The sequence below is a fragment of the Pygocentrus nattereri genome, chromosome 19 (assembly GCF_015220715.1).
Source record: "Pygocentrus nattereri isolate fPygNat1 chromosome 19, fPygNat1.pri, whole genome shotgun sequence".
Classification (NCBI taxonomy): Eukaryota; Metazoa; Chordata; class Actinopteri; order Characiformes; family Serrasalmidae; genus Pygocentrus; species Pygocentrus nattereri.
In genome coordinates, this window is record NC_051229.1 from 29,550,415 (window position 1) to 29,577,290 (window position 26,876).

The 26,876-nt window shown below is 39.5% G+C and overlaps 1 protein-coding gene across 1 annotated transcript in view; it reads right to left on the reverse strand.

The window, feature by feature from the left end:
* The window catches only part of cdh12a (cadherin 12, type 2a (N-cadherin 2)), a 105,852-nt gene that overhangs the window by 9,210 nt on the left and 69,766 nt on the right, over positions 1-26,876 (reverse strand). Inside the window, exons 7-10 of the mRNA XM_017705969.2 lie at positions 18,686-18,939; positions 12,933-13,069; positions 10,008-10,129; positions 536-650 (exon numbers count right to left, since the gene is read on the reverse strand). Of these exons, the coding sequence (XP_017561458.1) occupies positions 536-650; positions 10,008-10,129; positions 12,933-13,069; positions 18,686-18,939 (628 nt within the window). The remainder of the gene's footprint in view (positions 1-535; positions 651-10,007; positions 10,130-12,932; positions 13,070-18,685; positions 18,940-26,876) is intronic.

Sequence of the window (26,876 nt, forward strand, 5' to 3'; positions counted from 1 at the left end):
CTGTAATCGAATCGAAGAGATTCCCACCCGTAATATATATATATATATTGCTTTTGTCAGGACAAAACATTGTATCTAACTTTACAGGAGAAGGAAAAAACCTATTTTACTTTTAATGTAAGTCAATGGAACCAGAATTTTTTCCAAGTTGTTTTGGGCCGTTTCTTTTGATCCATTCATCATGAAATTTACAGTCAATGTAAAGATCAATAGGCATTTTCAAATAATATCAACAATGACAAAAATGGAGATACAAGGTTTTCTTCCTACAGTAGCTACATTATATATATATATATATGTGTGTGTGTGTGTGTGTGTGTGTGTGTGTGTGTGTGTGTGTATAAAACGAATGTATAGTGCAGATATGATTGAATCTTGTGCTGTTCCTGGCTTTAAGAAAGCAAAGGGATCAGTGCAGCATTCCAAAGGATGCATATATCCGAAAGCCATTTTTGCACATTTTATACTGCACTGCTTCTGGAATGAGGCATGACAAGTATGATGTTTTCAATGGCATATTAGCAAAAATACTTGCTTCCATAGTCTCGGATGGTGAAGTTCCTGTTCCTGATGTCTCTTGGAGATTTGAAGAAGAATCTATGTCCCACATGAGGCATGTCTCTGTCCGTGGCACTGAGGATCTCTATCACCTGCACATGAGTCAAAGAAAGCACGCCAGTCAAATGCCAGAGAGGCAGTAAAGTACATATATTTCCACTATTTTACATCAGTGTTCCACACACACACACACACACACACACACACACACACACACACACACACATTTCGCTCCCATCCTCTTTGAGTAATATGCATTTATTTTTAGATGCATTTTTCAGAAAGTGATTTTTCTTTATACGCCTCCAGTGCAATACAGGAAGCCAAGGCTTTGAATAAAAGTGAAAGTATACTTCTGAGGCACGTCCCTTCATGTTCTGCATTTGGGAAAGAGAACCCTTAAACAGAGGATGAAGTTGTGCTAAGGTTTAAGACAGTTTGAGACAAGCTCTGCTGACCTTCACTCTGAAACAATAAAGCTCCTTATTGGTTTATTTGACTTTGTCATCAATGACTGCCAACATTTCTATGACTCCTTTCAACAAAAAGGCATTATTTTGTAACAATGGCAGAAATATCCTGAAGAAAATAGTTGCATGGGCAGCGTGGTGGTGTGGTGGGTAGTGCTGTCACCTCACAGCGAGGAGGTCCTGGGTTCGATTCCCCGGCCGGGCAACCGGGGTCCTCTCTGTGTGAAGTTTGCGTGTTCTCCCCGTGTCTATGTGGGTTTCTTCCCACAGCTAAAGACATGCAATCAGGCCAACTGGACATGCTGAATTGCCCCTGTATGTCTGTGGCTGTCTGTCTGCCCTGTGATGGCCTGGTGACCTGTCCAGGGTGTATCCTGCCTTCCGCCTGATGACCGCTGGGATAGGCTCCAGCACCTGTCTGTAACTGTAGAACTACAAAGTGCAGCTATACAGTAAGTGGAGCTGAAAGTGCTCGGTGAATGTATTTACAGGTTATCAGTTGAGAGCAAGTGCAGAAATTTGGACTGAAGTGCTTTTGTGGTGCTGGAGGATGGAGCAAGTTTTAGGCTAAAACTCATGTGCATCTCAAGCTGCAAAGAGACTTTATGGCAACAGAAATAAAAAATCAAATGTTTACTTACAATATGTTTTGTCAGCAAGGAGCATATATTATATGTGACATTGGATTTTTGCCTAGCAGACTGGGTATTGGACTAGAAAAAAACAAAAAACATTTCAAACTGTTTATTCCTTGCATTCCCAGTCTTACCACATCCCAAGGCTTATCATCGAGCAGTTCTATGAAAAACACTGCCAAATTACTGAGTCATGCGCCAGTAAAAAAGACAAGAAGAGGAATAGAAGCCTGGACTCACTGGCAGCTCCCGAGCATTTAAAGAGTTAACTGCAGGCAAACAAATCCGCTCAAGGTAAACAGATCTATATGTCTATATCCACTTCTTAAGCAAAAATCAATTTCACAGACATCTCCTAAACTGACAATGTGTGAATGTGGACACAGAACATTGCATGACTGAAGCGGAAGCTTAATGTGCTGAAATAAATTCTCAGTGAGAGCTGGAAAGCACAGATGAGACAAATAGCTCTACCAGCATGAATCTGACTCATGCTAATCTTTAACAGTTCATTCGCCCCATTAATGTCAAGCTGCTGATCACAGTCACCTTCAACGCAACAGTTCAGTGGAAATTAAATGTACTCAGTTTTCTACATTTACCTTAAATATAGTAAATCAGCCAAGATATAGGTTTGCTTCTTAAGTGTTGCAATGTAACTCTGAGGCCAATGAGCTTTATAGAAAATATTATGTCATACAGTGCCTGAAACCACATTAGCAGGTCTGTTTGAGATTACTTAACCCATAAAATGGCCAGGGGCTAAATAGCAGTGCATAATGCCATATAGCCATAATACCATAGTATTAATACACATGTCTATATATACATATATATATATGGCCACTTTGCACTTAAGTCACTGTAGTTACTGAAAAATAAGCTGAAGCGTGCAATAAATATGAGATTTTAAGGGATTAAAACAGCTTAAAGCTGTCATTTTTTTGCTGATAGTTGGCCCTTTATGGCCAAAAATATCTGGACACCAAAGCATCACACCTTTGTGAGCTTGTTAGATATCCCATTCCAAAGTCAGGGCTGTTAATCTGGACTCTTCTGGGAAGACTTCCCTCACAATTTTGGAGTGTGTCTGGAGGAATTAGTGCCCATTTAGTCATAAGAGAATTGAGAGGTCAGGCGCTGATGGCCTGGCTTACAATCTACATTCCAATTGATCCCAAAGGTGTTCAGTGGGGTTGGCATTGACTCCGGAGTGGTTGTCCACTTATTTTCAGCCAAGTAGTATAATCTGATGTCTGAACTTTGCTTCTGTGGAGCAACAAGGTGAATGTAGCTAATATGAAATGGCATCTTAGTACTATACAAACTGTAAATTGGAACGGTGATTTTGCGTCCACACAAGCACAAAATCTGCAAATACATTATAACAGCACAACATTTTGTGAGCCAAATTACTGAGAAATTTAAAATATACAATTTTGTGCAAAAGTTGGATACCACCAGTTATGTACTTCATCTCCAGTACAACTTATTTTTTTAACTGGTATCCGTGAGGAAACTAGAGTGCAGAAATGATTAAAACATACAGGACTCCAAACAAATGTGCAAGACTCGGTGGAGCACCACAGCTGTCAACATCAGATAAAGAGTATTTAAAGCTTTCATCTTTAAGGGAGAGGAGAGAATCAAGCTCTACTCTCGCTTTAGATCTAAAAAGGTCCTCAAGTTACATTTAGTGGCCCTTATTAGTCCCACAACAGGGAAATTTCACCTCCGCATTTAACCCATCCGTGCAGTGAAACACCACATACACACTAGTGAATGCATACATATACTAGGGGGCAGTGATCGCACTCGCCCGGAGCGGTGGGCAGCCCTATCCGCAGCACCTGGGAAGCAGTTGGGGGTTAAATGTCTTGGCACTGTCAGCTCAGGGGATAAAACTGGGGACCTTCCGGTCACAAGGCTGGTACTCTAATCTCCAACCCATGACTATCCAAGGGTTTGTGTCTGTTCTTCCACTGTGAGTAAGCTACAGCTCTGAAAAGAAATGTAGCTGCCAAGAAACTCTTACTGAGACAAGGAAACAGACAAAAACAGAAAAACAATTTGGAAATAAGACAAAGAATCTCCTGGTGTTCTCAGAACAACAGATTGGCCACCCCAGAGTCCAGACCCTATTTGCTTATAAATTGCATATTAAACTCCATTTCATTCTTTTATTGCCAGTTACGTAGAACATTACCACGGTATCAAATATAACTGAATATGAGGACGACACTGCATGCTTTACAACCTAAAATCACCTGCAGTTCATTAATTGGTTGGTAGTGTTTTGAACAGCAGGGGGTGATCCATTCACTACATAGAGAGACTACTCCCAGAGCTCTACTGATAAACTAAAGACTTAAATATTAGACACTAAATACTGTTTTGAGGCGGCACTGTGGCGAGCGCTGTTGACTCACAGCGAGGAAGGCCTGGGTTTGATTACCCGGCCGGGTGACCGGGGTCCCCTCTGTGCGGAGTTTGCATGTTCTCCGGGTTCTCCGGTTTCCTCCCACTGTCCAAAGACATGCAGTCAGGCCAACTGGACATGCTGAATTGCCTCTGGGTGTGACTGACTTTCTGTGTCTGTCTGTCTGCCCTGCGATGGACTGGCGACCTGTCCAGGGTGTATCCTGCCTTCCGCCCGAAGGCCGGTGGGATAGGCTCCAGCACCCCCCCCATGACCCTGAGGGAGAAGCGGCTTAGAGGATGGATGGATGGACTACTGTTTTAACGCAGTTCACAATAGTCAGACCCAACACACCATTTCCAAGAGCAACTCCAGGTATCTTTCATTATTGCTGATTAATTTGAAGAGACAAGCGATTCTGATGCAATGATTTACAATCTTTTGGGGTTTCTACTAACACTGCAACGAGAGGACATTAGAGCAGCGCCATGCTGGGCAGATCAAAGGCTACATGTGCATGCAGAGAAGATGGATGTGTGTCAAGACAAATAGTGTCAGCCCACAACGATACCTGAATATATTCTCTTTCATAGCGATGGAACACCTACTGTGTGCTAGGAATCTTTATATATATATATATATATATATATATATATATATATATATATATATATATATATATATAGCTTTGGTAACAGCAAACAAGTGGAGGGGATCAGTATAAAGTCATCCTTATAATGAATGCAGACTAAGGCTGTCACTATCCATTATGTTATTCATCGAGTGACCTCGTGACCATTTTCACAATTAATCAAAGTAACCAGAGTTCATATGAAGGGTACATTGTTTTCATATATTTTATATATTTCATGTAAATGCACTGAGAGTGTGTGAATGAGAGGGAGGCAGGTGGAAAGGTGAAGATGCAAGGAGTAGAGGTCGTAAAGGTGGATGACTTCAAATATCTTGGGTCAACCATCCAGAGCAATGGACAGTGTAGAAAAGAGGTGAAGAAGAGGGTGCAGGCAGGATGGAGTAGGTGGAGACGGGTGTCAGGGCTGATGTGTGACAGAAGGATAGCAGCAAGAGTGAAAGGGAAGGTTTACAAGACAGTAGTGCGTCCTGCTATGATGTATGGTTTGGAGACTGTGGCTCTGACTAAAAGACAGGAGGCTGAGCTGGAGGTGGCGGAGATGAAGATCCTGAGATTTTCGTTGGGAGTGACAAGGATGGACAAGATTAGAAATGAGCAGATCAGAGGGACAGTGAAGGTGGAGCAGTTTGGAGATAAAGCCAGAGAGGCCAGGTTGAGATGGTTTGGACATGTGTTGAGGAGGAATAGTGGATATATTGGGCAAAGAATGTTGGAGATGGAGCTGCCGGGTAGAAGGAGAAGAGGTAGACCTCAGAGAAGGTTTATGGATGTAGTTAAGGTGGACATGGAGATGGTTGGTGTGAAAATAGAGGAGGCAGTGGATAAGGCAAGATGGAGGCAGATGATTCGCTGTGGCGACCCCTAAAGGGAGCATTTAGTCTTTAAGTCATTGAGTGTCTCTGAGGTGTTTCTGGTAAATGTGCAGTTTGTGGTGGTCAACACAGCCCAGCCAAGTAGGAAGGTCATGAGCATGAACCACGGAAAAAAGAGGATGAAGTTGGCTTCATGATCACTGCTTGGAAAAAGCCCAGTGGATAATGATCCCATAAACTTTGAAGTGGGACATTGTGTAATAATTTAATGCCTGCTGTTTGAACAAAGTTGAAATAATATGACTTTATTAGTTTAAGTAACTTGTGTAGGCCAGGGCTGGATTGGAAACAAAATTTAGCTCTGGATTTTGTCCTGACGATCCCAATACAACCACAGTGACCTCCCCGAACCGCAATTTTCCCCTTCTCCCATTTGACCCTGCATTTCTTTGCTCTGATATCATGGGAGGGTGGTGGAGCTCTTTGCTCTGATATTTTCAGAAATAATGTACGTTCATTTCTTTATTTCTTTGCATCTTGTGTAGTGAGTCTGCTGCACTGATTGGCTGTAATGCTCTCTACCTATCTTTAACTAAGACAACCACAACAAGTTGACGGCATGTTCAGCACGTGCTTCAGCTCTCTCAAGGATCAGCTCTGTAACCTGGTGCCAGATTCATGAAAGCTTTCTTAAGAAAAACCTTGTGAAGGTTCTTAAGACTAACACTGAGAAGTTCATAAGATGTTCTTAAATGCAATTCTTAAAATTCATTATTTCCTTATGTTGGCTACCTTGCATTTTACCCAGTACCATAAATAATGCACAATATATTTTCAGCTTTTATTCACTTTTATTTATGTTATTTAGTTTAATCTGGAGGAAGTGGAGGAAAAAATGGAGGAAAAAAAAAAACTTCAAACTAAAATATTTGGCAAATAAGAACTGGTGTTAATGCGAGTCCGAGTCTAATGAGTAGTAGAGGCTGTGCAATGTCCGTGATAAATTTAGATGCTAATCTTTTTAACTCCTACAACTTAAAAAAAAATGATTAAAGAACATAAAATTTTCAAAATCCCACTTGTTTTTATTTAAAGAAAAAGAATTTCTTGTAACTTTTTTCTTAAGAATGACGTTTAGAAAAAAACATTTAAGAAATCCGACCCTCGATCCCACTTGGTGACTTATGTGCATGTGGGCAAGAGAAGGTGGGTCCTGCTGAGTGTTCTGATATGTATATCACGTCCGTCCATTCGCTGGTTTTTGAGGTACAAAGCCTAAAAACAGAGATAAAAAATCTCTGGGAGATTTTAATCAATAGCGCTTACGTTAATCAGTTGTGTTAATGGCCACAAAGCAGACCAAAAGTGAATGTGTGGCATTATTTTAGCTTTTTTATTATTTCTTTTCAAAAAATCGGCTTCCAGATGGAGAGGACTTTTCCTCTTCTCTCTGTCAGACGGTTTCTTTTTTGGGAGTTCATTGAAACGAAGCAGCTTCTTGTGTGCTGTCGGCGCTGTGTGAAGCGAAAGCTCGAGGGGAGCTCCCATAGTTCTGCGAGAGTAGCATTCTTTCAGTAAGAAAAGGAAAGATCAAGGTACGTTTCACACACTTTTACCCACAACAGCCCTGAACAACAGCACCACTGCCTCAGCACACACACATACACACACACACAGGTAACACTCCCTCTGTCTCTTATTTTCATGTCACATCCACACACACTGAGGCACTCTCTCTGTAGGCAGGCGTACACCCTGAGCAACGCCTAAAATTCCTTAATGAGTTATTCTTTTTAACAAATAAACATTATTGATTATCACTTAGACCTACCATAGTTTCTATGCTGTTTTTGCTAGTAATTTGCAATTTTAAATACCAACATCTTTAGCTTATATACTTTTTAAATGCATTTTGTATGCATGAATTGATTGAACCCTTTAAAATCCCAGTTTTACATTTACATTTACATTTATGGCATTTAGCAGACGCTCTTATCCAGAGCGACTTACAAAAGTGCTTGTCATTACTTCAGAATATCTCATGTTAATAAAGCTCGACATAATTTTAAAGAGCTTTGCTCTAAATTGCTACCTGAAGTTATCTATGCATTGAGACCTAAAACAAATGCAAGTAGAAAAATACCTACAACTCAACACAGAGTCTACACAACACTAAACCTGCTGAAAAAAAGTTTGTAATAAAATACAGTGAACAAAAAGAGGTGAAGATCTTTAATAGACAGTGTTAGTGATTAGATAAGTGTAGTGTAAGTTTTATTATGTACTCAAGCTTTTTAGGGCTTATTTTTAGTAAAATGCAAACTGGCTGAGCTGTTCTTAGATTACAGAAATGATATATTAATATAATACTGAGCAAGTCCTCACATGTTGGTATTTCACCTTGCATTTTGAATGTGTTTGTGAAATTCTGCTGATGACTTGCATGCTTTTAACTCCCCCTGCTGGAGAAACCACAAACTGCTAAGCGTGCTTGAGTAAATGAGTGAGGTCTAATGTGATGTCCATGGTCTTTACACAATAAAAATGGACATTTTTCATTGTTTCAATGGATGAGCTCTGTGAGCCATCTATAGTTGACCGTTGGGGCATTGGAAAGCATTATATTTTCCTGATTTGGCAATTTATCCAATCATCAGGACACTTAAGCTGTGTAGAAATGGCTTAGAATTATCCTCAGATGGTGTTTTGCATGCTATGAAACAGAGACAGTGAAAATGTTGCTTTTGTAGTGTAATAGCTTATAGCTTACATGTTCCTGTTTTATATATTATTGTTAATTCCAAAATTCTACTTAATAAGATTAGGTGGTGGGTAGCACTGTTGCCTCACAGCAAGGAGGGCCTGGGTTCGAGTCCCCGACCGGGCGACCACGGTCCTCTCTGTGTGGAGTTTGCATGTTCTCCCCGTGTCTGCGTGGGTTTCCCCCCACAGTCCAAAGACATGCTAAATTTCCTCTATGTGTGAGTGCATGTGTCTATCTGCCCTGTGATGGACTGGCAACCTGTCCAGGGTGTATCCTGACCCAGAAGGGGAAGCGAAGATCTATGAATATTCATGATAACACAAACTGTGTGCACCCAATCATATTCTAAACCCCGCCCCTTTCCACAACTGCAGTTTTTTTTGTTTTTTTTTGCGTAAGATAACATTAACCTCTGGTGCTAACAAGGACAGTAAATCAAAAATAATTAGAACAACCCATAAAAACACAAGCTCACTTGATCAGATTTGAAGCCTTATTCTCTGAACTTGCCACTGAAGCATCGGTGAGTTGAAATGAACCTGTGTGTTTACGTTCAAACTAGCTTCTAGTGCTAACAAGGATATAGATTAAAAGTAGTTTAAATTAAAATCTCCACGAACAATTTAGCTGCGCACATTTGAGGCTTTATCCTGAAAACCTGCATCAGTGAAGCTTCAGCGAGACAGAATGAACCTGTGCTAGTGGTAGTGGTAGCATGCTAAGCTACTTCATTCTAGACACCACATTGGACAGATGTGGAATATAATATATTAGAATATAATATAATATAATTCTGACACCACTGTAGTTTTAAACACCAACATCATTTACCTACTTCAGCTAACAGCTCACTGCTAAACCTTAGCAGCTAAACGTCTAAATGTTTAACAAGTAGGCTTTGTTAGCACAGCTGTTCTGTTTTGTTCTGTATAACAATCAACTCATTTGCATATTTAATATATTAGACTGTTCAGGGATGCTCCCTTTATACCCAATCATGACACTCACCTGTTTCCAATTAACCTGTTCACCTGTGGAATGTACCAAGCAGGTGTTTTTTGAGCATTCCTCAACTTTCCCAGTCTTTTGTTGCCCCTGTCCCAACTTTTATGGAACGTGTTGCAGGCATCAAATTCAAAATGAGTGAATATTTACAAAAAACAATAAAGTTTATCCGTTTGAACATTAAATATCTCGTCTTTGTAGTGTATTCAGTTGAGTATAGATTGAAAAGGATTTGCAAATCATTGTATTCTGTTTTTATTTGTTTTACACAACGTCCCAACTTCATTGGAATTGGGGTTGTACATTCCACTAATACTTTGTCACATGTTCTAAGAAAGCCTATGTTTTCAATGGTAAATGCGATCTCTATGATATAGTAGCATATGCAATATGAATATTAAATTATGTATCAATATTAAGCCATGCATTTAAAAACGTGTCTTTGAGTCCAGCGGGTACTTTTGTTTTACTGTGTTAACACTAACTTATTATATATAAATAGTATTTCATATTTTGTTTAAAGTTGAATTCATCCTCTCTGGTTCTTTATCAGTTCTCTTTCCCATAATGCTCATTATCGCCTCCGGAGCATCGGCAAATGCTCACATCCAATTACATTGTCCTCTCTCTCTCTCTCTCTCTCTCTCTCTCTCTCTCTCTCTCTCTCTCTCTCTCTCTCACCTACTTACCTGGCCTACTTTTGCATCTTCACAAACAAACGCCTCGTAAGGGTGGGAGAGTTCTGGGGGGAATTCATTGACATCCAGCACGCTGATGGTGACACTAACTCGACTGTACAGCAGGGGGTTGTCTGAAAGATCAAAGCAGGCAGTGTCCATGCATCAGGCTCTCTCTCTCTCTCACACACACACACACACACACACACTGACAACTACACACACACACACACACAGAGCTCATAGCTGAACACCCTGAACACAATCGAGTACATGTGTTAAACAGTGACACCTGCTGTTTACGTTCAGTACTACATGCATCATTTAATTTGTAGGCAATTGAAATAAAACATTTCTACATCTTTATTGCTTATTAAAACACCTCCAATGACCAGATGTTTGGTTTTCTTGTCATTTGAAATATGAATCATTATATCAAATTAATTCAAACATTATTATTCATTAGTATTCAGACCTTAGATATTTACAAGGATACTGTAAAGATTTTTTTTTTTATCCCAAGGCATCCCTTGAGAGCTTTATATATTTATCATGACTTTATTTCTTAATTAAACAGGTTTTATTGGCTCTCCTTGACATTTTCAAGTCACTACCAATACACACAGAACTTTACTGCATAGGTGGATGCATTTTAGCAGGAATGAACTTTTTGTGTTTAAAATACAATATTATGATTTTATGTGTGTGCAACCGCTCACAGCTGTGTTTTCTAGCTATCTGTTCTTGGATTCTGCTTGATCTGAGCCAAATTGTCGCTACCAAGATATTTGGTAAAGATTTGGTGGTGTTATTGTTGTACTGGTGGCGTCAAAATCAAACACTTGTTTTAATAAAATAAATGTGATTAAGGTATAAGGTCACTTAAAGCTAAACAGTTTTAGTCGAAAGTCCAAGACCCAATCCCATTTCACTCCTTGCCCCTACCACATTGTGCATTCAAGCCAGGGGTAGGGTGTCCTGATTTTTTTTGAGATAGGGGGCCGATAGAGGTGACCGACAAGACCCACAAGTATGAGTCGTTCCTCTGTTAAGAAATGATGAGAGAATGATTTTAGTTTCATGTTGTTTTGATGTTCATTAGCCATAAACCATTTAATGTGGAACGGGAAAATTACAATAAGAAGCTGGTGAGTAGCTAACTCCAGTTCATATCACCGAAGAATTAGGGGTGGGCGATAATTAATAACGGTAACGTTAGATAAAGTGCACAACTTCTCAATTTTTATTAACTTGCTAAGATTAACATACAATACAAAATATGCTATAACTTTTGCACAGGCCATATATTAGGTTTTATTTTCTTTCCCCAATATGTTGGATTTAGAAAATAACCAGTACAGTGTGGAAAAGTGTGTTCTCTGTAGAGAACGTGTTGACATATGTCCACTTAGAAAATCAATAAAATGTTTTTTGAGGAGGGTGCCAAAACTTTTGCATCTGACAAAAGTTAGAATTGGTGTTTAGTACAGAGCTTGTACAAACAGTGTGTTTTTAGTGTGGTCTTGACTACAGATCACATTGAATGAAGTACCTATTAAAGCCACTCTGTTGGAGTCTACATTAAAACGCTGCCAAACACCGTTGAATTAAATGGAGCTGCACCTGCAGAATACTTGCAAAACTGATAATTCACAGCTGGTGTCAATGTTCACACTGGACTGTGCATAACCAGTGGTGGACAGTAACTAAGTTAATGTAATTTGTTACTGTACTTAAGTAGTTTTTTCATGTCATTACTTTACTGAAGTATTTCCATTTTTTTCCTTTCACTCCACTACATTTCAGAGTCTAATATCCGACTTTTTCCTCCTACATTTTGAGAAATCTGTGGTTCCTTTTGGTTTCTGTGTGTATAAAAACGTAACATGTCAAAACGAAAGAAGCGCAAAGCCAGAGCACCAATCAGGGCCCAGCGGTCACTTTGTTTAGAGCTGGTTTTGACCTGTTGGTCATACCGACCCAGTGCAGCACACGGTTCAACGTCAGCGCAGCAGCGTCAAACTTTGGGAGAGTCTGTTCAACATAAATGATGAACTAACCTAACTTTGTGTAAATAGAGCACAATATAGAAATATGTCCACATATGCAGTCGAGACTGACGCTGCTTTTTTCTGAATTTCTACAAACACCATTTCATTTTATAGTAAATTAGTTTGGGCTGGTTTATGTTTATGAACAGAGGCCTACAGATCAACATAGTAAAGGAGCTCATCTGTGATCCTGAGTTTAAAGCCAGTTTTTATTCAACTTAAACTTGGAACTAAGTTGTAAATAAATCTGAAACTGAAACTTTGCTTGTGTGTAAAAAGTGATTTCAGAGCCACTCGGTTCTCCCTGATGGAAACTGTTTACCTTCAGTGTTTTGTGCTTATGATAATTTTAATAGACGTCAGCGTCACTAATTAATGACGTTCTATTAAAAGACTGGTTTACCAAGAGAGACGCTGGAGGACTTTCACCTGAAATGAGTTCATGAAGCCAGTCTGGTTATAAAAATGATAACAGGACATCAGAGCCAGAATTACTCTTTTAGTACTTTTACTTTATACTTAAGTGCCTTTGAAGGTAAATACTTTAGTACTTTTACTCAAGTGGAGGTCTAAAGGGAGGAACTTCTACTTTTACTGGAGGAATATTTTACCTTGGGTGTCTCTACTTTAACTCAGGTACATGATTTGTGTACTTCATCCACCACTGTGCATAAGTGTGTATGCCATGGGTTCTGTCACTGCATTCCCCACTTTTGTCCACTAGATGGTGACATCATGCCCTGCTAAGCATTAGCTTAAGTGAACAGCTGACAGTGATTTAATGTCATTGCTTTCAAAGCAATATAGCTCAGCAGCCGACTTACTGCTGCACTGGCCTTATTTCTCATCTCATGCTATCAGTTTCTCTCAGAGGTCTCATACTTACTAACTTTAGTCGCAACAACAGTAATGTTATGTTTGGCCGTTCGCTCTCGGTCCAGGGCTTCGCTGGTGGTGATGGTGCCCTCGACAGGGTCGATGTCAAAGTAATTTTCATCATCCTTCCTCCACTCAATGGAATACCTGCACAGCAGAAATAAGAAAACGGACCAGATAAGAGATGATGGGACCCAGCCTAACTGCATTGCTATCTCGGCAGCACTGACCAAACGTTCTAAAACGCCTATGACCGTTTCGGTCTCAGATGTTTAACAGCTAAAGCTGTCATTAATAATTAGTGATGCCTGAATAATTTGTCTATTATTTTGACATCAGATTGCATAATCAAAATAAAACAAAGTTCATCCTATTTTGCTTGTCCTGTCCAGGGTATATCCTGCCTTCAGCCCGATGACCGCTGGGATAGGCTCCAGCACCCCACAGCGACCCTGAGGGAGAAGCGGCTTAGAGTGTGTGTGTGTGTGTGTGTGTGTGTGTGTGTGTGTGTGTGTGTGTGTTTAATCTGATTTATATTCAGCACTGTATACCCGACAAAGCTCTTTGTATTTGATGACAGTACCCTAATGTCAGAAAAAATACAAATAAACAAATACAGAATACATTCACGGTACAAATCATCCAGTTTCTACTTTGTCTAATCATCCTTCATTAAAATAAATCAAATGAGCTGCTGAAGGATTTTCTCAATTCCACCAATGATTAACTTTTTTTTTTTTTTTTTTTTTTACTTGAAATCTGAGATACTTTTGTTCTCAAGTTTCTTGGCAAAAACACACAACAGAGAACTCCTTTTAAAACGGTGTCATGACTGCCTAAGACCGTTTTAGCACAGTACTGCACACTTAAAGATTCTTCTAAGGTTCTTTAGTAAAGGCAATGGTTCTACTTGGCTGCCCTGGGAATGCACGCTGTCGAGCATTATGAGTGAGCACTAACTACTGTGACTGAGCAGGGTGTCGGGGGCTCAAGCTGAGAGAGTACAAATTTCCCCATTTTAAAAATGCAATTAAAAAGTATAAATATAGAAGAATATGCTGAAAAAAGTGGTGTTGTCAGGCTCCGTCATAAGTAGTTTTATTTTTATTTATTTATTCTTTTAAGGAGAAATGTTCACACTGGGCTGTTTTAGGTTCATTCATAAAAGGACATGTTGAGTTGCATTATAGATCATGACCAAGTCATCGGAGTTTCTCCCAGTAATCCTGAATGCTATAATATTGTGAGGTTTGCTTTTACTAATAGTCTAAAATCCCAAAATTTAAATCCCAACCCAATTAACAAATATCCAAACAGCTGAATATTCATATACAGTACATACATGTATGTGGCTGCTATAGTGTAGTGGGCTTCAATCCCCACCTGGGTAAGCACCCTACACTATACCAATAAGAGTCCTTGGGCTAGACTCCCAACACTACCTTCACCTACCTGTGTAAAGTGATCTAGTTTTAAGTCACTCTGGTTAACAGCGTCTGCCAAATGCCGTAAATGTACTGTATCTTGAACTCAATAGCAGCGATTTTTAAAACCACCTTTTTCATCATAAAGAAGAACTGCTTTGAACCAGAGTTCCAAACATGGGCATGATGCAGACAAAAGAATGACATATGACTTCAGTGGTCTATTGTGACAGCCTAAATTGATTACTTTCTTTAATCGAGGAGTCGTGACGGCCGTATATGCCTCCCAGTCATCTTCAATCATTTTCACGGGAGAGTTTGCTGAGAACTGTAAACACGGAACAAAAGCACATTTTGTGCCAGCTTGTTTTAAACCATCATCCTTTATTCATGGATTACTGTTGGGTCAGTATGTTCCATGCGTCACACTGGTGTGCTATTGTAATCCAACCACCAGCAGAATAATAGCTAATGTGTGGTGGTGAAATATTTAAAGACATGCAAGTCTCCAGAGTTTAATGCTAAACAAAGCCCCTCTTTATGAAATATTCATCCAAAAACAAACGCTTTTCAAAAGATGACGTGTGTGTGTGTGCGTGTGTGTGTGTGTGTGTGTGTGTGTGTGTGTGTGTGTGACGTCCTACATCGCACTCCTCATGTCCACACCGTCCCTTCCTCCACTCTTATAGCTGCTCACCTGGAGAAGAAAATTTCCATGCCACAATAAATCCACTTGCCAGCAACAAACTGAAGTAGAAGTTTGTCAGAGCTGATTCAGTCAGAGGAGAACGTGTTCAGAACAAACACCCATGAACCACATGCAGCTTTAAATGCCAGGAAAGGTTAAAATCTCTCTTTCTGCCTTTATGAATGTGCATGTACAAGCTTATTGAGGCATTTCTTTGAAGAATAAATATGTGCATGGTCAAAGTTTTACAAAAGTCAGACCCTTCAGTCATTACATTTCCATGCAAAACAGTCAAGAAGTTAAACAGGAGCTTCCAAACCAGGAGTTCGAAAACAAATTAAAACACAGGGTCTTCACAACTGTGCAGGATCTGGTAGACCACCAGAACTGCCTCTTTCAGATAAACAAGCTTTCATCTTTGATGGAGAGAAGAAAATCAAGCTGCTTCAGATCTGAAAACATCCACAGGTGTTTCTGTCCATCCTTCCACTGAGATGACAACTCTGCGCTATGGGTCTGAAAGGACGTGTAGCTGTTAAGAATAATAACAATTTTTATTTATATAGCACTTTTCGTGACAGGAGAACGTTTAATAGTAATACAAGAAATTATATGCATTAATTTAGAATCATAGATGTCGCACATCAAATTAAGACAAATACCTTTATGTAGAGTTTTAATTAAATGCTAATTTAAAGATGCATTTTAGCTGCTTCTTAATTCTTCTTGACTGTCTAAGAAAAGGTGAACTGAGTTTAGAAGCAGAATAACTGAACTGGCCTCTCCATGTTTTCTGTATTTTGCAGAAGGCTTTTGTAGAAGGTCACTATCTGCAGATTTTAGATCATATGCTGGAACTTAAACAGAGGCACTCTGTGATGGAAGTGGTGCTTTAAGGTCCTTTAAAAACTAGGAGAACTTTAAAATTGATACAGGTAGCCAATGCAGTTCTTCTAAAACGGCAGTGATCTGATCCCTGTCTTGTTTTTGTTAGGATGCTGCTGCATGTTGTACGACTTGTAAGGGGCGTACTGTTTTCTGAGGAAGTCCAGTAAGAAGATCATTAGTGATCAACTGTGCGTGTAACAAATGCATGAGCGAGTTTATCTGCATTACTTCTGAACTTCAGTGATATTTCTTAAATTATTTAAAGCTACTTTAGTGACTGTGCTTAAATGCGGGATAAAACAGAGCTCAGAGTCTAAGATCACACCCAGGGTTCGTACTTCGAGTTTGTTATATGAAGCTGAAGAACCTCCTTTCTCATAAAGCAGCTTTCTCTGAGTTTCTGTACCAACTATCTTTTTTTTTTTTTCTTTTTTTTTTTTTTTTTGCAATTTAATTGCAGAAACTTTTGCGACATCCGCTGATAAATGACACACAGCTGGCCAGCCTGTCTACAGAGTACTGATCATCAGAAAGAATGGAAATGTACAACTGGGTGTCATCAGCATAGCTATGAAATTATATTATGTTTCCTAATAACATCACCTAGAGGTAGCATGTAAAAAGAGAAAAGCAAAGGCCCGATAACTGAACCTTGAGGGACTCCACATGAAAGCTTTTTGATTAACGATTTCCCATTAAAACCATTAACTGCCTATTACCTAAACATGATTTGGACCAGTTTAAAACTGTGCCCAAGAGGCCAACACAGTATTCATAATGCACCAAGATCTAATAAAGCCAGACTTAATGAATTTTGTGCATCAGCCCTAAGAAATTTTCACTGATTATTGGGATCACAAAAAGCAGAAAGTGCAGCCAACTTCTAATACTAAACTTTTGAGGTATGGAAAAAATCCCTGCAGATTTCTTTGAAAAAATTAAATCAAATCTTTTAGAAAGGAATGGAAGCTGTAATGAAGCTAAAGTGTGGGCTTGGGATTATGTGAATCTTAAAAAGCATAAAGTGCAACCAATTTTTAAAACTAAACTTTGGCGGTGTGGAAAAAAAATATCCCAGCAGATTTCTTTTAAAAATGAAAATGTAGCCTCCTGGAATGTTAATGTCTCTGCTAACATTGTGTTAAGTCATTAAATAACCAAACTACAGAATGTAACGTAGCTACCGTGATTGTCTCATAAAGATATTATTGAAGCTTCACTGGCAGGGTTTCCAGTGCTGCGTCTATGCATTACAGGTCGAAGTCGACTGAGACCAAATCCAGAGTGGACCGTATAAGGGTGACCGAAGCCACACAAATGGATCTAGCAGAGGTTATATAAAAAAAGTTGACCAAGAGGGCAGGGGTTTAAGCCCCCTCTGAGGTCTATATGTGCATACGCCTGTGTGCACACATGCACAGATATAGGATGTATGTATGTGTGCTTGAATGTATGTTTGTTTGTTTTGTTTGTTTGTTTGTTTGTTTGTTTACATGCAGGTATGCTTTTCTGAGTTTGTGTAGGTGAATATTTAAGCAATAGAACATGATACAACACTAATATTCACAACACAGAACAGTCGAGGTTGTATCACCTTATATAGCAGTTAAATAGATAATTTAATAAATTAGGCTGTGAATGTCCATTAATGTTTTAATGGTCGCAGTTCCTTCTGCCAAATTATAGTTCCTTAACAAGCAGCTTGTTGCTACGTCAGAGTAGAAAACTGCACAGCCGGCTGTAATCCTCACTTTCTGAAGTACAGCCTGAGCTGTAAAACTGTCACAATATCAAGTTTAGCTCAGTTTTGTCAGGTTTTGCCAGATTGGTATTAATGTTGTTTGTTCCAGCCAGTCTGTAAAGCATCTTTATAGAACTAATTTGTAAACCAGATTGTTTAGGTGTTTTTCCGTTACAGCTACCGAATGGAAAGCTGCTCAGTGGTGAAGACACTTTTGGAATTTAGTGTAGTTTCGTGTTCAGCGTCTGATCAAATCGTCTGTTGGTCAAATGTGATCTTAAGTTTCCATTTTCTGTTTTGTGGCAAAGTAAGAAGTAAACTTTTTCATATGGCTTGACCATGATGCTCTACAGCCATTGCCTTTTTTTTTTAAGAGAACACATTTCTGCACTCTTACTGTTTATTTTCTATAATATTTAATTAAGATGAAGTGATTCTTATTACTCCCACCATGGGGAAAATTTCACCATAATCTAACCCATCCGTGCAGTAAACACCATATACACACTAGTGAAGACACACTAGTGGGGGTACTGAGCATGCTTGCCTGAAGTGGTGGGCAACCCTATCCGCAGGACCCGGGGAGCAGTTGAGGGTTAGGTGTCTTGCTCAAGGGCATCTCAGTAACATACTGTCAGCTCAGGGGTTCGAATGCGTGACCTTTCGGTAGGAAGGTTGGTTCCCCAACCTCCAGCCCACAACTGCCCCGGGGGCATACATTGCTTAATATATTGAGGGGGAAAAAAGTAAAAACCTAAAATGTGGCAGGTACAAAAGACATGACATATTTAATATTTTATTTCATTAAGCCAATCAGAATTAGGATTATAATCTTTCGTTCACAAAGTAAAAGACGAGCACCTAATTTTGTGGTACGTTCACTACTTGGAAATGGATGTGCTGTTCACAGGTCAACCCAAACCGCCTACTTTATTAGAATAAGTATTCATTTTAAATTTAAAACAGTATATTGTCAGTCCTCAAAAAAAGTAAATTTTAGGTTGTTTTATATGGTTTCTTACCTGATTGGACTGTCCCCTATGTCCAGATCCTCTGCAGTCACCGCTCCAATAACGATGCCCATGGGTGTGTCCTCGTATGTCTCCATGTTGTAGGAGGACCTGCTAAAGAGCGGTGGTTCGTCTACGTCCATCACACTGACCTTAACTGTGGCTGAGTCCTTATAGGGGCCCAGGTGCAGGAAGCGTGAGTCCAGGTGAGGGTTGGATGCCTCCACTTTAAAACTGTAGGCCTTTCTATTTTCATAGTCCAGCGGCTGCAGACCAGAAGAAAAAAATAAATGCATGCTATTCAGACTGGATTCAATTAAAGGTCAAGGCACTGAACCAACAGTCACCAGTAACACAAACTCTAATCACAACAAATTTAACCTTGTATGTCCAGAACTGTAACTTTTCATGAGAAGTAGCAAAATGTCAACTTTTAATCAAAGTTAATGGAGTAACATTTCTGACTTTAGAAGAAATAAATTAAATTTAATGTTAAAGGCAGCCTACATAGACTTCATAACTTGTGCATAATTAGTAAATAACATTTTATAAAGCAGTGCTAAAACTTTTCTAAACAGCTTTTATGATGATGATGATGATGATGATGATGATGATGATTCAAAATGCTGTATAAACTGAATGTTATTGTATGATTTATTAACAATATTTTAACTGATATGATTCTTACTTGGGCCTCTCATGTTTTATAACATGCTTTATAACAGTGTTATAAATGGAACAAATGTCTTAATTTAAGACCCCTACTGTTAACAACAGTCACTAACATCATCAGGTACAAACACTATAATCACTTTATTTATACATGTATGATTCATATTCTAATTATTGATCTTATTATTATTATTATTATTATTATTATTATTATTATTATTATTATTGGCAATCATTAATAATATCCTGAAATTACTGACACACTGTTTATAAGTGTTTTAATTACTGCTTTATAAGTAGTTATTAAATGCTTATGCATGACACCCCTATGTAGGTACCCATTAAATAAAACGAGATTGAGAATTCTTGTAAACCTCGTTTTATTCTGAAAAGTCGGTATTAACATGGCTTACTGGGAAGAAGCATTGTGGACTGTAATAGCAGCAGAAAGGACCCTCAACAGTGTCTCTTAGAACCTCTTGAGAAAATGAGCCAATAGCTAAACATGCTCCTGAATATTACATCATTAGAGTGGATGGGGAGGCGTGTTTAAAATATTCTCAAGTTTAGCTGCCATCCTCTTCTGTCACTGCCCCCCCCAAGAGAGTCCAGTCAGTCCTTTGATGGTACTGGCTTTTCTGATCTGTTTACTGAGGCATTTGGTGTCCTCTCCAGGGACACTCCTCCCCAGCAGACCACAGCATAGAAAAGAGCTCCGGCCACAATAGACTGTTAAAATAACTCCAGCAGCTTTCTGCACACAGTGGAAACACAGTGAGCCACTGCAGACTCTTTCTGTACAGGCCACGCTTGCTAGAATGTTCTTCTTTTCACAACACAAAGTTTTATATAGCACTAAAATAACTGTATGGAACTAATATACAACACACTCTCCATTCATTTGAAGAATGATTTCATGATGTGAAGAGCACTGCATGCATACCCATGGTTCTTTGTGTGGTTATGGTTCCATGTAGAACCATTGTCTTTTCTAAATAACCACTGAAGAACCTTATTTTTAAGAGTGCAGAGCAATCTAGACAATTCTAGAGTATCCCAACAATTCCACAGCACAAGACACACCATCCTAATGTTTGTGTTTGTTGATATTTGGTGGCTTGTGTGCTCTGGATGCAACGGTTTTTTTTTTCACTATTGTGCACTTTACCCTTAGCAAAAAGGTTACACAGAACAATGGAGCTCTACGAACTCTGACTTAAAACAATAAAACCATTTTTGTGCTACACAGAACCATTTTTAAAAGGTTACTTTAAAATATACAGGTTTTCCATTATAGTCAAGAACCATGTATACATTAAAGTTCTTTAGGTTGTCAGGGTTCTAAATATAGCCTTTTCTTTTAGAAGCGCATTTCCAAAAAAGGATGCTGTGCAAAATGTAAATAAAAATGAAATGCAATGAGGTGTAAATGATTTAAGGCTTTAGGTTTAATGATTTAATGATTTTAGGTTTGATGCTGGCAACATGTTCCAGAAAAGTTGGTATGGGGGCAACAAAAGGCTGGTAAAGTTAGGGTTAGTAACATAATTGGGTATAAAATGAGCATCTCCGAGTCTTTCAGAAGTAAAAATGAGGTTTCACCACTCAGTGAAAGACTGCATGATCAAATAAGCGCAACAATTCAACAACAACATCTCTCAATGTAAAATAGCAAAGAACTTTTGCTTCTGATAAACTACAGTACATGATATAATTTAAAAGAATTTCTGCATGTAAGGGACAAGGCCAAAAAACAATATTTGTGGGCCATGTTCTTCAGACCCAATAAAAACAGACATGATTCTGTAGAGGAATTTATTGCATGGGCTTGGGAACACTTCTGGAAACCGCTGTCGGTTTGCCTCTGCATCCACAAATGTTAGTTAATACTCTAAAACAAAGAAGAAACCAAATATAAACCGGATCCAGTAATGCTGACACCTTCTCTGGGCCTGAGCTTATTTAAACTGGCCTGAGGGGAAGTGGAAAAGTGTTCTGCAGTCCGATGAATCGATATTTGAAATTCTTTTTGGAAACCAGCTCTCCGGAATAAAGACAAATCAGCCTGTTAACAGTGCACAGTTCAAAAGCCAGTATCCATGATGGTATAGGGGTGTATTAGTGCACATAGCAAGGGTGTGTGTGTGTATGTGTGGGCAAATGCTGCCATCCAGACAACGTCTTTTTCTGGGAAGGCCTTCATTTCAGGAAGACTGTCAAACCACATTCTGCATGTATTACAGCAGCATGGCTCCTTATTAAAATAATCTGTGTGTTTAAACTGGCCTGTGGTCCAGATCTGTCACCCACTGATAACATTTGGCGCATTTTAAAATAAAAGTATGACAAAGGAGACCCAGAGCTGTTGAGCGGCTAAAATCCAATACCAAAAAAATCTGAGCGCATTTCACTTTCACAACTACAACAGTGTCTCCTCAATTGCCAAATGCTTACAGAGTGTGGATAAAAGGAGAGGTGATGAAACACAGTGGTAAACATGCCCCCCGTCCAAACTTTTTTGGAATGCGCTGTTGACATCAAATCACTTTCAAAATTTTATATGTTGTCTTTGTGCTACTTTCACTTAAATATAGGGTTTAAAGGATTTGATCATCATTGCATATTGTTTTTATTTGCATGTTGCACAGTGTCCCAACTTTTATGGAAATGGGGTTGTACAGAATTAATTTTAAGTTTGATGGGTAGTTTCTCCTTGTAAGCAACTAGAGTAGATTGACAGACATATACTGGCAGTACATTACTGTAATCAACAATATCCTCAGTGTCACGATTGGCCCCTCCCAGTCCTGTCCACATGTGTTTTTGTTTTTCTTCCTGGTCCAGCCCCCTTGATTCCAGACCCTGCCCCTGATTGTTACCAGCTGTTTATCCACCTGTCCCTCGTTATCCCTGTTATATTTAAGCTCCGTGTTTGTCCTGGTTTGTTGCTGGTCTTTGTTTGAAGTGTATTGTCTGTTTTATTCTGTGTTGTTTATCATGTCTGTACCCCAATATCTCCATATTGGCTACTTCACCCTGCACTGTTCTGATCTCAAATCTGGATTTGCCCCTAATAAATCTCCACATGTGTCCACCTCCTCATCGCTCCACAACATTACACTATGAGCATTACTGCTATCAAATTGCATCTTAAATACTTTTTAAAAAGTCAAACTTTTTTTTAAACAAACACCTATTTGTTTTCAAAAGTTCAGTCTAACAGTCTCATTTCATAATACTCAGGCCTTCACTTAAAATCGTGAATTATAATTTCTGATTCTTGTTCACTTGAGAAGCCAATAAAACACTCAGCAGTGTGATTCTAGCTTTTAGACAGCAACACAGGGCACAGCATCATTTGGACACTACCAAATACCTTTTGGGAGGGGTTGGAGTGGCATTTGTGATTGTTACTGTGCTCAGCTAACATCACTTGACCTGCCCTCAAATCCTCACAGCAATGTTCCAACATCTATTGTAAAGTCTGCGTGAAAAATTTAATGTGCTCGATTTCAGAAGAAACGGTGGAAAAAGAAGTGCCTACAAACTTCTGAACGACAGTGTTTTATGTTTTTATGTATATCGGGAGCAGAAAGAATTCCAACCTTTTGTCAGAGTTCTTCTTCATTCATCTCCCACGTGTTCACTTATATTGACATCTTGCCTTCTGTTGAAATTTTCCCTGCCCGGAATTCTCCTCTTTGATGACAGAATAGCTTGGATTGCACTTGATGCTAGTTGGTTTGGAACATGCGGACAGGTGAAAGCTTTCTTACAGAGCCGCAATGTGACTAATATCCAACTTCTAAGCAAAATGCAGGGGCCTCACCTTTTCCTTTGATTGTGAATGCTGAAAAATCTGAGACCGCATTTGACTGAACTGCCTGGAATTTGAAACACATCGTGCCTCATTCGGAGCATGATGCAACTGCTGGAGCTTTCAATAACAGAGAGCTCCTGTGGAGATGAGAGGGAAATGGAGGCTGGAGGGTGCCATCGACTCGGCCCTAACGCCACATGCCGCAGAGAGAGAGAGAAGCGCATTCATGCGTGTAAAAGGCAGGATCTGACACGGTCACAGTAAGTAAATGGGGACAGGGAGACAGAGCGAGAGAGTGAGTGAGTGACTGGCCATCACAGTATTCAACACATACAATATATTGCACTATATAACACCCTATGACGTACAGCCTGCAAAGGGGGACCAGATATGACGTGGTCCAGTACAGGACAGTGGGGTTAGGAGTTACATTTATTAAACTACGTTTTTCATCTGGCACCTTTCTTTTACATAACAGAGGCAATTTAACCCTCTATTCTTTGGCCATTTCAAGTCTAACATGCCGATATTTTTCAGTATGTTTTTTCATGTTTGTTTGGAATTGTATTTCTATGCTTTTTCAAGTGATAATGCTTTTGTCTATTCTCAAGCATGATGATATTTGTGACGAAAGAAACTTATTCTTGAGTTCCACTTTTTCTAAATTCCCCTGTATTTGCTCCAAGTGGTAGTTTCATAACCAATGTAAATATAAAGCATGGATTATAAAGGGTACTGCTACATTAATGTACAAGAAAAGGTCTTTAACGTTGCCTGTTCAGATGTGCCAACAAAATATCTGACAAATGACAATTTAGAGGAAGGGACTCCTAAAACAAAGCTGAAATATCGGGATACTGCAGGATTAAATGAAGATTTTGTTAAATCCAAAGCTGTGTACTCCCAAAATAAGCTGCAAGGCATGCTAAACTGCTGACATTAATGATCTTAGATGGAAAATACATACAAATGGATGCCGCTACACGGCTGAAGGATGGTGAGTAATTTGCTTCAATTAGCTTTGCTCTGACTCGGATCACAAGAGCAGCAACACAATACAGTACATACAAACACTCTTTCCAAATAAAGAAAAGGTTTTAATGCATAGTTTATACAGAGAGCTCTGCTAGAGGCCATGGGCCTTGTTATTTTATTCATAACAAGTTTAAATTTTATCCACGTTTCTATCAAACAGTATCCACTGTGTTTCTAAAAGTGTACATTTACTGTCCAATTAAACTTGCCCTTTTAATAAAAACACATTCGTTGGTCTATTGAGGTGTATATTTACAAGCTGTAGGCCTTCTCATGTCATTACAAGCCCCACTACTGTTGGGAAATTTGGAAGTCAAATTGAACAACCTCCAACCCACCTATCCCACCCCACCTATCAAATCTGTATGAGTACAGTGTAAAACTAACTTGACTTTAATGTTTGTCTTAACTCGGCGCTAAAATACTACCAGAATCCATGTGAAGGTGTGTTAGGAGATATTAGCATTAGGAGCCCAATAGAAATGTTTCTTTCCTCGTTTTTGTCCAAGTTTTGATATTTCTGACCTGAATGGAAAGCCTAGCTGTGATTGTCACGGTTCATCACTGGTTCATCTATTTAGTTACATGTAGTTAAGTGAATGTTTGTTTTTGCATATGTATTTCCAAATGATAACACTTTCATCTACGCTGAGGCGTGGTACATTTGTGATGAAAGAAACCTACATTTCTTTAGTTCTTCTTCTTCTTTCGGCTGCTCCCTTTAGGGGTCGCCACAGCGGATCATCTGCCTCCATCTTGCCCTATCCACTGCCTCCTCTACTTTCACACCAACCATCTCCATGTCCACCTTCACTACATCCATAAACCTTCTCTGAGGTCGACCTCTTCTCCTTCTACCCGGCAGCTCCTTCTCCAACATTCTTTGCCCAATATATCCACTATTCCTCCTCAACACATGTCCAAACCATCTCAACCTGGCCTCTCTGGCTTTATCTCCAACATTTCTTCAGTTCCACTTTTCTAAATCCCCCTTTATCCGTCCAAGTTAGGTGGAATATTTTCCTCTTGACTTGAGGGCCAACAGAAATGAGCAGTAGCAGTAACGATCCATGTTTCAATCATGACTTCATCATAAAATTAATAGTAAAGCTCATCACTTAAGGTGGAGAGATACAGGGCATCAATTAATGCTGAAATAATAAGCAAGGGATAGTAAGTGTAGAACTCCAACCACATTTTTTCAGTTCACTTGCAGTGCTTAGCAACAGTCAGTATACGGTAAATGAGTGAATTAGCCAGGAACCTCTATGGTCTTCCTAATGGTATGTTGATAGGTGGATGCTATGGTGTGTCAGGTGGTTGCTAGGGTGTTGCTAAGAGGCTGATATTGTATCTCAAATAAGTTCTAGATAGTTGCTAGGTGGTTGTCATGTTTGCAAGGGTACTGCTAGGTGATTGCAATAGTGTTCCAGGTGGTTGCTAGTGTGCTTCTGTCAAGGTGACATGAGAGGTGTGAAAACTTTTGGCCTCAATGTTCTACCGTTCCTTACTGTGGGGAAAAATACACCTTAAATGTAATCAAACGTCTAACTGTATACAAGCTCACGTCTCACAATCAGACTGCACATGCTACAGTTCAGTCAGTGTCGGTATCCTGAAAGCTGTAGGATGAGTTAATGGACTGAAAACAACCAGCAATGTGCAATCGCCAACAATTAATTTGTGATATTTGGGTCACATTATTTTTGGATGGTCCCCTATAGGTGCTCTACGGAGACTGAAATCATTAACAATTGTTCTGGTGATTACTAACAGCGCTATGTTTAGGGTTAGGAGTACATGTAGGTTTTACCTTGAGTTGAATTTAATGGATATTTAGTTGAATGCTAATTGGATATATCCTGAACATTTACAAAGAATCTACAGTGAACCATCCAAATAAAGTGTTACTGATAACTTAAGTCTTTTTTTTTTTTTTTTTTCTCCCATTGCAGTTTTTCCATTTGTGGGGGCAGTCATGGGCTGGAGGTTAGGGAACTGGCCCTGTGACCGGAAGGTTGCTGGTTCAATCCCCAGGGCCGACAGCACATGACCTGAGGTGTCCTTGAGCAAGACACCTAACCCCCAACTGCTCCCTGGGCGCTGTGGATAGGGCTGTGTGCTCTGGGCAAGTGTGCTCACTGCCCTCGTGTGTGTGTGTGTGTCTGTGTCTGTGTCTATTCACTTGTGTGTATGTGGTGTTTCACTTCACGGATGGGTTAAATGCAGAGGTGGAATTTCCCCGTTTGTGGGATTAATAAAGTATCACTTACTATACATTCACTTCAGCATTACTTTTGGTTGCTCTTCCCACCTCTTTCAATTGGAGAACACACTTGTCAACATTGCAGTGACACACTGTTTGCTCCCAATAACATAGCAAATTACGCCACGCCAACAGCGCAACAATATTGTTATCTTTCAATATAATTATCATTCGGATGACTGAGGGCGGGGGAATCTCTCAGTCATCACTGCTGCGAGATGCTGTTGAAGGCTGGCTACACTCCAAACTCATGTAAGGATGTTCCCGCCTGTCCCAGCACTTTGATATGGAAATGGTTACCTCCTTGCACCCGAGTGAGCATGTGTGATGGATTTAGTTTAGCAGCAGCGGTTTACGACCCTTTGATTAGAGCTTGCACAAGGCAGGGGACTCCTTCTGTCTTTGATACC